Below are 12,898 nucleotides of genomic sequence, written 5' to 3'. Positions count from 1 at the left end.
TAGATGTAGGAATTGAAGCACCTATTAAAATAGTCCAGACACATTATTATTCCATTAGAGTCAGGTGACATTCAAGAAGAGAAGCCAATGTGTTTAGGGGTCCAGAACACCCTCCCCCCCTTCATCAGGACTCTATATGATTTAATGAAGGGTTGGAATTTTCATTGGCAGCAGTTGTATCTGTACGATTTTAATTGGTGTGGTGCTTCAATCCCTACATCTTCTGTGTTCACTATCGAGCCAAGGATACTGTGGAGATGTTTTGGATTGCGGAAGCTGCCTACCTATTAGCCAGATCACACATACTGTGTTTCCCCGAAAATAAGACACTGTTATATTTTTTTTGCCCCCCAAAAACACACCAGGTCTTATTTTCAGGGGATGTCTTATTTTTTTTATGTGCAACAAAATGTACAACAATCCAAAGTTATTCATGCACAACACAGGTCAACACTGGTTAGTATCTGTAATGCTGATCCCTTTCTTTCACTTTCACAGGTGGAATGCATCTGGTATCACTCCGCCTGTCTCAGTAACCGGCGCTATAGAGGAAGTATCGGCTAATGCGGCTCTGCTCCCTCCACCGCCGCCGCAGCCTTGCTTTCTACAGCACCGGCTTCCTTTGCCATCAGGGACAGCGGTACCAGCGGTGCAGCAGTGGGGACATCAGACAGTGGACAGCGTGGTAAAGTACGGTACCATTTACCGCTACACATTACAGTACAGTACAGTACCATTACATTAAGCAGTGCCTTCAGGGGGACAGCAGTTGGTGAAGTATGGTACTGGAGTGCTCCTGTCACTGCGCTGGCCGGAGGGAGTCCCCTGTCATCCCCTGATACAGTATGTCCCTGCAGGCTGATACCATCACTCCTGCTCATCAAGTTCCCCCTCACATGCTACCACCAAACTAGGTCTTATTTTCGGGGTAGGTCTTATATTACAGGAATCTTGAAAAATAGTGCTAGGTCTAACTTTTGGGGTAGGTCTTATTTTTGGGGAAACACGGTATTCAGATAACTTAGCTACTGGTAGATGAAAAAAAATCATCACACAGGCCCAGCACTATCTTTCCACACTTCCAAACAGCAATACGAAAATTGACAGAAATTCTAACCCTTCCCTATTCTATATAAGATTTAGAATAAAAAATTGGGCAGAGTAGAAATTAAATAAAATGTGGCATCTAATAGCAAGAGGTCTACACATATCATAAATGCCATAGCTTCTTATGTGTGCCCCTCTTCACTTGGATAATTGCAGAAACGTGACTGCAGCACCATCCGCAGTTATTCCAAGCACCCCTCCCCGATCACTGGGTCATACCGGTAAGGAATGCAACTAGCCTTTTCTTTTTTCCTCTTCACTTGGAGCCTACTCAGGATTTGTATATAAGTTCAGATGGGTGGGGAACTTGCATGCAAATTTCAAGTTGGCTTCAAGTCAGTTCCCTGCTCTACACTGCCTGCATCCCACAATGCCTCATTAGGGATTGCTGAGGCATGCACATAGCATTCTTCTGTCAATCCCTTTCATACATAGGGCTCATTGTTTTTTTGGTTTCACCACATCCCAGCAAAGAAACAAGAGACGGTTATAATAATTCTTAATTTTATTACAGGTTCATTTTCACTTGAGTGATTACAAACATATTTCTGACAAATATATATTATCTTCAAAATAATACAAAAAAAGATAAATATTACATATATAAAATTTGTTTGGTAAATAAATAGGACATAAATAGATACGTATATGTGTTAGCAGTAAACGCTTTGGATTACAACAATCAAGGTATTAATTACTACCAGATTCTTTTTTTTTTTCTTCTTTTATGACATTTTCGCATAATCCACTTGATTTTTACTCCTTGACTGCCAGGCTGCATGACGCAGTCACTCATTGAGGTAAGAAGGCACGTTGTAGGGAAGTACTTAATGCATTGCAAGGGTGTCATAATACAAATATCAGAGATTGATAAAAAAATATATATATATAACTGCATAAAGCAGCACGTGATTTACCTGTATTGTGCACTGTGGGAATTAAAGCAGCCAATCAGGCATTTGCACACTTATTAAAAGCAAAGTACAGCTAGTGATCAGTACAAAGTTATCAATAAGACTGTAATCTTTCACTGATTTGACTTAAATCAGCTGCAGTTTGATTGGTTGCTATGAGCTTTTGCATTTTGCTATGAATTGGTGTCTTTGCAAATTACAGTAGCTGATTGGTCCAGTATACAACACGTTTCTATGGCAAGGTTCTGAAACAATACTTAATCTTACTTATTAACTGTGTATCAAGCCAAAACCATTCAACACAAACGAATCAAACAGCCTGATGTCTCCCAGCGACATGCAAGGTCAACAAAATGTAAAGAATACTTATAAATATTTATAAAAATCTGTGTATCCTTAATAAAAAATCATATATAACAATTGGCCAATACACAGTTATTAAATATGTAACTTTGTTTCAGAAGATTTTGTTTTTTTTTGTTTTTTTAATTGCTGGTGTGAGAAGGAGCTGTAGCTTTCCTGGTTTGCTTCTGAATATCAGGCAACTTGGAGGTCTGGGCACTTATTTAGTAACATGGTAGCAAAATATTTGCTGTATCAAATCACCCAGCAGGCTGGCTGACTGCTACAGGGCCCGGTGCCACATTATGAAACAAGCCAATAAGTGTCTGAATCTACATTATACACAGTGTAGTGTATATAACCCAAGTAGTAGTGTATCTGTAGCCTACAGAATGATATTGTGGTGTTGTATTATAACACTGCAATGCATTGCAGCACTTTCAAAAACATGAACATTTAAAAGTTATTGCAGGAGTTCACAGGGGTATAAATTCAGGTTTTTCACAACCAGGATACTGGTCCACGCTGGTCCCATTCTGACAAGTTTAGGTCCAGCCCAAACTAGGGGCTTGAGACTAGGGGCAGTAAACATGCTAAATACCTTGATCTGCTACATGAGTCGGGACTTCTTGTACAATAACACAGTAGAGGGAAGCCCTTAGACAATATAATGGACCTGTTAGCTATGGAACCTTGCAGGTGCCATCTCTGAATAGTTTAACAACAGATATTGGTTTGGATGAGGGGAGAAAGGATCATTTGTGCAAAAAGTTATGGCCTTTGAAGCTACTGTGAAGCCTTCAACTGAGACCACTTAGTCCTGAGAATCCATATAAGGCACTTGGAAAAGAGTCTTGAGATTGTTCTCTTCTCTGGAGGTGGAGGAAATTCACAGAATGCCTTGTTTCTTTTTAAAGACTCAACTATTGTGCTGGTCTGATCACCAGGTTGAAATAAGAAAGGTTGATCGAAGCTTTTTCTTCCCCTGCTTGCCTTCCTCAATCAGAGACGGACAGCCTGTGGAAGATTGGCAATCTCTTGGTGGAAGTAATTTGACTTGACACCTCGAAGACGGGAGACTCTGATCCACTGCTATAGCACTCATTCTCGGTGAGAGAATTGGAGGAAGGTGTGCGGAAGAGCACAGAGTTTGCGAAGGGATCTTGAGGAAGGGTCCCAGCTCTTGAGCACCGACATGAGCAACAGCGAGAGCATGAGTCCATTCCTTTGAGGGTGGAAACGTGGCTTCTGGTCTCATGAGGAGCAGGAGAGAAAAGCATGTCTGTTGAAGGTGGTGGAGATACTGAAGAAGCTCTGGTGAATGAAGCAGGATCTGGGAAGCCTGGTGGTGGAGGTGACCCTCTTCTCACTGGTACACCAGTATAGCTGAGGCTTTGGCGCAGGACTTGCTGGTGTGTACTTCCATGCTCAGCTGGGTGGTGGATGAAGTTGCAGCGAGACCCATATGGACACTCTCCGTACAAGTAGAACTTGTGGCAGTACTCTGTCTTGTACTTTGGGTGACGATTTGGCTCTCTCAGCTCCTGCTGTCCATGGGCAAACTGGCATTTGGAACCATACTTGCAGGTCCCCGTTTCAGAAAAGGTGCGACATAGCTCAGTCTTGTAACGAGGTGAAGGAGCAGGTAGAGCAGGCAGGGGTACCTTCAGTGGTGGGAACCCAGGTGGTGGAGGTAGTGCAGACCGGGTTCCTTCCGTAAGGCTAACTGACCGATCTGCTCTGAAGGGAGCACGAGGCGGGTCACAACTCCAAGGATCGCGAGAACCCCAGCGAGTTTCATCATACAGTTCAGGGGCACAAGAGTGTCTTCTCTGAGGACTGTTGAAGCCGTGGTCATTGGCAGTGTCAAAGTCTTCTGAGAGGCTTAAATTTTTCAGGTTCTGTAGGTCAAACAAAGCACTAGATTTAGAAGAAGGCCTAAACATATCAGCAAAAACATTACCCAAAGTTTTGAAAAATAAGAACTCTAACTTTCATACATTGTTGCGCAGAATGCTTCATAGTCAAACGTTTTTGTTACACCATGTTCCTGAGTCAAAGGTCACATATAGAAGAACCAGCAACTTCCTCCAGAGGAAGAACAGATGGCTGTGTGCAAATATAAAGCATGCATCTGTTCTAATGCGGAAATAGTTATGTTTGGGTTGAAGATATGAAAGCACTTAAGATATCGGAGAGCCACAATTTGGGTGGGAACTCAAAAACAGGAAGCCACAAGATCAGAGGCTTTTCATAGTTTTTACTAAGGAAAAAAGTGCCCTCTGAATGTTTTCTCACTATGACTGATATGCTGGATCAAGAGTAGAGCAAAAGGCAGATGTTTGATGGGTTGCCGATCCAGTATTTGCAGTTTAGGCTCCAAAGTGTGATATTTTACTGGCTCAAAGCAAAATAGGATTGTTGACTCATTTAGGTGTTGGCTTTCATCTTCTTTCAATCCAGATTTCTCAGGTCAGGGTTATTATCAATACACAGAACAAATAAAACTGGCCAAAGAGAAAGGAGAACAAGAAAAAGTATAGCAAAGGGTCAGTGAAAAATACAAGGCCTGGGTGAAAAGTTGATGCAAAAAAACAAGAAGCAAAAGGACTGCGTAAGTTGCGTAATGCCTGCCAGTCGTTTGAGAACTAACCTCAGCAAGTTATTTGGCCGGTTTGAATGTCTATTGCGACATTCTGCACCGTGAAGGTTAACTCCCATGAGATAACAAGCAGTTACTAGCATTGAAAGGGCTTGTTATCCCTAAAAAAAGATTTTGCAATGGCTTGTAAAACATTGCAACTGATGATCTCTTTAGGAAGGAAACAGAACAATCTTGCTGTGCATGGAAGATTCAGTAAAGAAAAAAAAACTGTGGGAGATCATCTCTTACCCCTGACATTCCTTGTCAGAAACCTGTAGTCCAAGAAAACATAAAAAAGCTGACCATGCATGTTGAAATCTGATTGTAGAACCCCCATTAGATCCAGCAACAACCATACACAGCAAAAGTCTGGGCGATTCGATACCGACAAAATGGATGGGTTAAGTAGACCCCAATGTTGATTAGTTATTTGTTTTTTTTACTTTAATAAATATAAAGAAGACTCTATAGAGATTGTACAATCAGATTGTAATGGGTATGTCCAGCTGTAGTAACATGTGATAACAAGAACGTTTAAGATCCATAGTAACATGTAAAGGTACAATGCCTATAGAAGGTACTGAGTCCAAATGGCAAGTACTGAGTGACGTGTAGGAACAGAGTGACAGACAGAGGCAGGAAGATGCAGTGGGCTACTAAGGTACATAGGTATAGAACTTGATTGATAGTACAGTGGAAGATGTGGGTGACAAATGGAACAAGAACAAAGGGACTGAGGTACTCAGTCTGACTGGGAGCAACAAAATGTCACTGGATTGAAGTTGTTTTGGTTCGGTTGTGCAATACAGATCTGAGCTGTAATGTCACCTGGCTGTGAACACAAACAGTTGCCTGGTGACGGACTGTAAGCCTTTAATACCAGAGAACTGCTATAACAAAGGGACACAATATATCCCTAGCCCCTTTCCCTGTATAACACAGTTGTTAAACTCTCCTGAACCAAAGGAGCGGTGTGTACAGGGAACATTGGATCAGCAGCTCTGGTAGGTTCCAAAAGAAGTCTAAGGTGTTAAAAATGAACTCATGTCTCAAGTCTTAGTTGTTGGCTGTCCTTGGCTAGGCATCAGATTTATGCCCCCATTGGAATATGACAGCGGGAATCTGACAATCTGCATTTGATTGAGTGCTCTAGGTCAAGACAGACAGATTCTATTTCAGGCAGTTTCATAAATGAGGTCAATCGTCTTTAAATAACAAATTACATATTGAAAAAAAAAATGGGACTTACCGAAAACCCATGGCTGCCAAAATTTATTTTTGTCCCACCCAGCCCTAATTGCTTATCTCTTTCCCCATTGGGTGTCACCTTCCTGCCCTCTCTGCCTCCAGATTCCTAACAGTCTACCAAATGTACAAAGTTACCTTTTCTGACACATGGTAAAGGGGTCCCACCCTGCTCAATCTCCTCTCACTAATCAGGCTGGAGTTGACAGTTCTACCATAAAGCAGTAAAGTTCTATAAAATGTATCAAAAAGTATCTTTAAGTATCCTGAAGAATGTGTACACAAAAATGTAAAAGCCTACAACAGAAAACATATTTGTGTTTGCCAAAATAAAAACAAAAACAATTCAGCCCCTCATGAATCACTCAAGCCGGTCTTACCTGATAAATAGTGCGAATATCCAAGATCGTGGACATTTTGTTCAGAACTAAGTGCCTGCTTCTCCGCCTAGTAATTCCTTTGAGCAGTCAGTGCTGTTCTACTGAGCTATCTGTTTAGGATTATATACTGTATACTGCAAGCCACTCCTTCCATTGCTGTCATCTATAACGTCATCCCCTTAGGGTGAAGTCCACAGAAAGGAGGGGAGGGGTAGTGTTTGCTAATCTCTGTCAAGCTAGGAAAACAAGTCAGTCTCCAGCCAAGTGTAAGAAAGGGGAGGAGTAAAAAACTGATGGAGAGGAAAGGAGAAATAGAGAGTTTTTTGAAGGTGGTGAAAAGGGAGAGACAGGGGAGGAGAAAAAAAAATAAGCAGAGGAGAGGAGGGAGAGGTAAAAACTGAAGGGAGGATGAGTGCGGAAAGGGCAAAGAGGAGGAGAGTGGAACACGTTAAGAGGAGAAATATATGGAAAAGAGGAGACGAGAGGAGATGGGAAAGAGTGGAGAGGAAGAGAGAGAAGGAGAAAGAAAAGAGGTTAGAGGAAAGGGCAAAGAGAAAGACATTCAGGAGAAAGGAGAGGAAAGGGGGAAGAAGAGATGAGGGGAAGAGAGGCAAGGGGAAAGAGCAGGCAAGGGAAGAGGAAGGGAAAGAAGGCAGGAAGAGAGAAGAGAGGACTAGAAGAGAGGAAAGGAAAGGATAAAGAGGAGAACAGAGGAGAGGTGAGATGGTTAGAGAGAGGAGAGAAGAGAATAGCAGAGAGCAAGGGAAGAAGAAGAAGAAAAGATAGAAGAGGTGTCAATAGGTGAGAAGGGCAAAGAGAGGATAAGTTTGGAATAAGAAGAAGAAATACTAGAGAGAAGAAAAAGATGAGGTGAGAGAAAAGTGCAAAGAGGTTGAGAGAGAAAAAGGGGGAAAATGGAGTAAAGAGAGAATGTGAAGGGAGAGGAGCAGAAGAGATGAGAGGAAATGGTAAAGAGGAGATGGAAAAATGTCACAAAATATAAAGAACAGGACAGTGGAGGAAAGGGAGGCATAGAGAATGGGAAGATGAGAAGTCCCTCATTAAGTGGACAGAGTGTTAAAAATGAGAGAAGTAAACTAAAGCTGAAGAGAAGACTAAATTCAGACATTAATCCCACAGGAATACTTTTCACGGTGACTTTCCAACTTTACGAGAGAACAAATTCTGAAGAACTTGCACAGAACAGTTCTTCATCTGAAATATACTGTATGTACGAGGGAATAAAATCTGATAAGATTGTGTGGAAAGGACGCATAGTCACCTTCCTGAATCTTTCCCGCTCCTGGAACAAAAACTAAAGATATTAAGGAGAAGGGAAAAGACAGAAACATTGAGAGAAGCTGAGGAGAAAGGGGGGAACTGTGGAGGAAGAAAGAAACAGATAGGCAGAAATAGATCTCCAATTAACATTCAGGCCACTTTAAATGCCCCGTCAGTTAAATGTACCAGAACATTGGTGCTGGCTGGACGAAAAGACTTGTCCAAGTTCCATGAATATATTCCTGACATGAAGAAAGTGCAGTCACACACCATGGGTACCCAGAATTAAAATGAAACATTCATCCAAGTGAATATCTCCCCATACTTGCAGGATCTGCTTGGGCATTGGGACTACTCAGGATGCCCTCCTTGTGCTGGCACAGAGTTGGATCATCCATAAGGAAACGTAAATGTCCAATGGGCCCAGCTACAACTTCATGCTCCTGCCATAAACTAGTGCAGTTAGTCAAGGCTGTACACTGCCTGTCACTTTACATGGGAGGATGCACTTGTAGGCAGTCGGTGTTTAAAGTGGCCATGCAGGGAAAGACAATACAAATGTGATGGCTTCTGTGTCTACTGCAGTTGTTATCAATGTTAACCAAAGGGTTTAGGCCTAGGGCCCCATTCTGCCCAGTCCATGCTGACAGAAGAGCACTTTTGATACTTTTGATCTTTCACTCTTCCACAATATTTGCGAATTGGAAACTGCTCAAAGGGAAATTTCCAGCAGATAAGGATAGCATCAAATACATGTGAAAAGAAGCCGTGAACAACTCAGAAAGCAATGCAATGGATTGTAAGCATTTAGGGACCTTTATCGTGTGCCAGCAACCCATATTAAACCTAAGACACTCGTTACTGCCTTCTATCAGACAAGAAACGGCCCAAAAATGCTCCCTATCAGTTGCATCAGTTTATTAGTGTTCATGGCTCCTTTCCACGTGCATTCAAGGTTATCCTTATCTGCTTAGCTGAAATAGCCCATCCTCTACAGAGCTCAAAAGCTCAAGCTGAAATGGTCAACCTGTTAAATAAATGACTCCTCCCCTTTTCTAAATTAAAGTAAATAGCTTCTGCAGTGCACTGTCCTTAAAAAAAGCATAATGCCTTATAAATACAGCATCATGGTGCACCCTGTATTTAATGTTTATCTGTAAAGCAAAGATTTTATAGGAATAGTAGGAACAAAAACAGATATAAAAACATCAGTTTGCAAGAAAAAATTAATAAAATAAAATTATCTAAAACCATTATTGCTTCCATTTAATATTAGAAAAAGAGATAGATTCAAATAAGGTTACAAAAAGATTTAAATAGAAAAGCAAAAAAAAAAAAAAGTATTAAGCAGAAATGTTGTGTTTATTCACGCTAAAGCCATCCATGTGACCGTGTGCTTATCAGGAAAATGCATACACTGTCCGCACCGTGAACCACATCTAATTAATCTCTATGGTGACCACATGATTGCTGTACATGATTACAGTCACGAAAGTGCAAAACTCCACGGTAGGTTAGAACATGGCTGTGAGATAGGAAGATTGATTAGATGTGGTTCATAGTGCAGTCAACAGGGCCCCTTGATCATTGTGTCTGCAATCAGAACTGTCTGTGCTGCCTTGCGGCAGCCAAGCAGATTAAATAATGTTCTGATAAAACAATTGATGGAGATTTATAACAGAATTCGATGGAAATGGGACTCAGTATAACGTCTGATGCACTTTGCATTCATGAATTTTGACTAGGTGATTTGTCTAGCCTTTTAAATATTAACAAGGAGATAACGTTAGTTACACTTTAAACATTAACCCAACTTGCAGCTGGAAATTTGTAAATTGTATGGGCATTTACCTGATGAATTAAGGAGTAAACAAGTCATTTTGTCTATACAATGGCAAAAACGGTGCCCTGCTTTTGTCCTCTAGTCAGGACAAAGTGACAGCGTCTCCTGATAGTCTTACACCCCCCCACTCACCAATCTACACCCCTTGCCACCTCCCTGCTGCCAACATCCCTGGATTAACGCTGTTGTCGGATGGTGTCAGAGGGTGTTTGAGCTTACCAGGTTGGATGGCATCACTGCTACCCTCTTCCCAACGTGACAGTGTTTGGGCCTGACAAAAGCATGGTCACATGGGGCAGGTCAGACTTCATACCCAGAAGCCCCGCTCTGTTAGGAGGTTTCCGATTGAGCAGATGGCAACGGTGCATGGATCGATGAGTATACCTTGTTGGGGTGGTGTGACCTAAGTGGGAAAAGTGAAAATGTCCCTTTAAGTCAGGGATGGCCAAACTCCGGCCCTCCAGCTGTGGTGAAACTACAAATCCCATGAAGCATCTCTCTTCGGGAGTCATGTCTGTGGCTGTGAGAATCTTGCAAAGCCTCATGGGATTCGTAGTTCCACCACAGGTGGAGGGCCACAGTTTGGCCATCCCTGCTTTAAGTAAACCTAATCACTAAATCCCAGGTGATCCTGCTATGATGGCCCTTGTCTTGTTCATTTCCTGTTATTAGGTGACATTACTCTGTTTCCGCCTCCTCATTGCACTCCTGCATTGTCACCCTATCACACAGGCTTCTGATAGAGACACAGACATGGTACACTTTTGTTACCATATGGAAACCTGCTAAAAAATTCAATGCAGCCATTGCTAGACATGTAGACAAGACGAGGAAGCAAAGAGGCTGCAGGAGATCAACAGCACTTAATGCAATACAATGATAAAAATGTGTTTTTTATTGAACTGTAGGGCAATTGTTTATGATACACAGTAATTTAGAAAGCTGAATGTGATTTGGGGTTTACATCTGCTTTAAAACTGAACTTTTCACAGCTCACCTCACAGTAACGGAATTAACTTTAGAGTGGAACCATGTACTAGATCAGGGTAATAGAATGACATCTGGAATGGACTCAATCCTATGTTCTAGGTCAGGGTAACAGAATAACCCACCCATTCTCAGACATGGGCTAGGCTTCCTCCAGAGGTGTCTATGGGTTCCTTGAGCAGTGTCTGATTAACCCCCTCCCCCCTCCCCCCAATTGATGGTGCCTACATACATCTGGAGCCAATGCCACTTGGCAGAGCCAGCGGCATGGCACCAGCCATGTTGTCTATGGGTGGTATTTGGACCGCCACTGCAAGGTAGGCATTCTTCCAACTGACCACGAATGTATGGGGCCAATGTATGGGGCATTTTCCCCACTGGGGTTAGCAGGAGTTCTCTGTCAGCTGGAAATCATTTTAAGGGTTCCTTTGGGGTAAAATGTTGAGAAAGGCTTTAATGATCTCTGAAGTGGAGTCAGTCCTACATGCAGCCTCAAGGTCGCTGAGACTAGAATCTATGTGGCTACTTCACCCTTCTGCTATTTTGTGACCAAATATTTAGGTGAAGGGAACTTTTAAGAAAAAAAATGGGAGCTGCCATTGCTGATTTGTTTTTGAAGACAAACAAATATATTCTATATGCAGCTGATGGGTCAGCAGTGCATGTGTGATGATGGCCTCATTCTCTTTTCACAAAGAGAGCAATATGCATCTACTAGATTTTCCAACAAGTTTAACATTTTGTGTGAGTGTCAAGCATAACCAATGATTGGAAGATCCCCTTTTTCACCCTCTAGGGGAGCGTTTCTCAACCTTTCTTTAGTCGCCGCACCCTATAAAAGTATGCAAAATCTTGAGGCACCACAGTCTAAAACATAAAAAACACAAATGTATAGTTGCTCCTCCAAAATCCATAGCGGCCCCCTATCCCAGATAGAGGTCTGGTATGGATTTTCAGTGGAGACCCCATGCAAAAGCACACAAAAAAAATGAGGTTCTCATGACATCAGAGTCACGCCTTCAAATCAGGACCCCTCCCTTCACATCAGACCTCCCCCCCCTCCTTTCACATCAACACCCACCTTTTACTTCAGAAGCCACCCTTTACATCAGGAGCCCTCTTCATATCAGAAGACCCCCTTCACATTAAAAGCGCTCCTTTTACATCAGGAGCTCCCCGTCTAATAAGAGCCCTCCCTACAGGAGCCGACACTGTGGCAGCATGGCAGAGGGCAAGAGGCGAAGCAGGCCTGGATGGAGGTGAAGTTTTTTGAATGGATCCCACCCTTCCTGGACTAGCGTCATTCCTTTCCATGGTGCTGGTCAAAATTTCAAGGCACCCCGGAGGAAGCCAGAAGGCACCCTAGGGTACCACAGCACCCTGGATGAGAAATTCTGTTCTAGGGAACCCCCGATATCATTTTATTTTCACATTAGTGAGGCAGGCAAGTGCTTTAACCTTGGCCATCCCTTTAAAGATCTGTACATTCAATGGTACCCAGTGATACTGAAATCAATACAATCATTAAGTCGCTTATGTGTTAATGATTTTATGGTAGTACCTGTTAAGAGGGATGAAAACAAGGTGTAGAGCAGGAAATACAGGCAACTGACACTCTGGGAAATATTGAATGCAGAAGAGCCTTAAGCTGGACATACACTAGTAGATTTCCCAACGAAAGATGTTTCTTTACCACCCGATAATGGCATCAGAGACTTGACGAAGGTCGAACGAAATTTTGTTTTATTATATCATTCGATTTTGGAATGAATTGAGTTTCCCGAACAAAAAACACATTCACTGTTCGAATTTCGTTCCTTCGAGAAAAATTTTCCATCCTGCCCCATTGGCTTTTTTCGTCACTATGGTCGAAATCAATCATCGATTTGACCCCATCAACTACACAAGAGGTGAGTATAAAATCTCTTCCTCTGCAGGGACCTTTCATCTGGAATATTTTTAACTTTACAGGGTTATTGTAAGAGTTATATATATATATATATATATACAGCTAATGAGTATAAAATCTCTTCCTCTGCAGGGACCTTTCATCTGGAATATTTTTAACTTTACAGGGTTATTGTAAGAGTTATATATATATATATATATACAGCTAAAAGGCTCTGATATTTGGTACAGCCAGTCACATGTGTAA

General features: G+C 42.1%; 1 protein-coding gene across 1 annotated transcript; it reads right to left on the bottom strand.

Annotated features, from left to right (window-relative positions):
- Positions 1-2,540: 2,540 nt before the first annotated feature.
- LOC108804991 (tristetraprolin-like) lies at positions 2,541-6,748 on the bottom strand. The gene is made up of 2 exons (XM_018576943.1): positions 6,633-6,748; positions 2,541-4,264 (listed from the first exon to the last, which is right to left on the bottom strand). The coding sequence occupies exons 1-2, from the start codon at positions 6,666-6,668 to the stop codon at positions 3,362-3,364; spliced, it is 939 nt and encodes a 312-aa protein (XP_018432445.1). The 5' UTR covers positions 6,669-6,748; the 3' UTR covers positions 2,541-3,361.
- Positions 6,749-12,898: the final 6,150 nt, after the last annotated feature.

This window comes from Nanorana parkeri, unplaced genomic scaffold, assembly GCF_000935625.1.
Source record: "Nanorana parkeri isolate BGI_ZX_2015 unplaced genomic scaffold, ASM93562v1 scaffold80, whole genome shotgun sequence".
In the NCBI taxonomy this organism is placed as follows: Eukaryota; Metazoa; Chordata; class Amphibia; order Anura; family Dicroglossidae; genus Nanorana; species Nanorana parkeri.
This window is presented reverse-complemented; position numbering and strand designations above follow the sequence as displayed.

Bases quoted from the DNA above. Each gene is read 5' to 3' on its own strand.
- LOC108804991 (XM_018576943.1), bottom strand. From the start codon at position 6,668: ATGTCCACGATCTTGGATATTCGCACTATTTATCAG. The intron at 4,265-6,632 runs GTAAGACCGGCT...TTTGACCTACAG, and splicing joins ATATTCGCACTATTTATCAG to AACCTGAAAAATTTAAGCCT.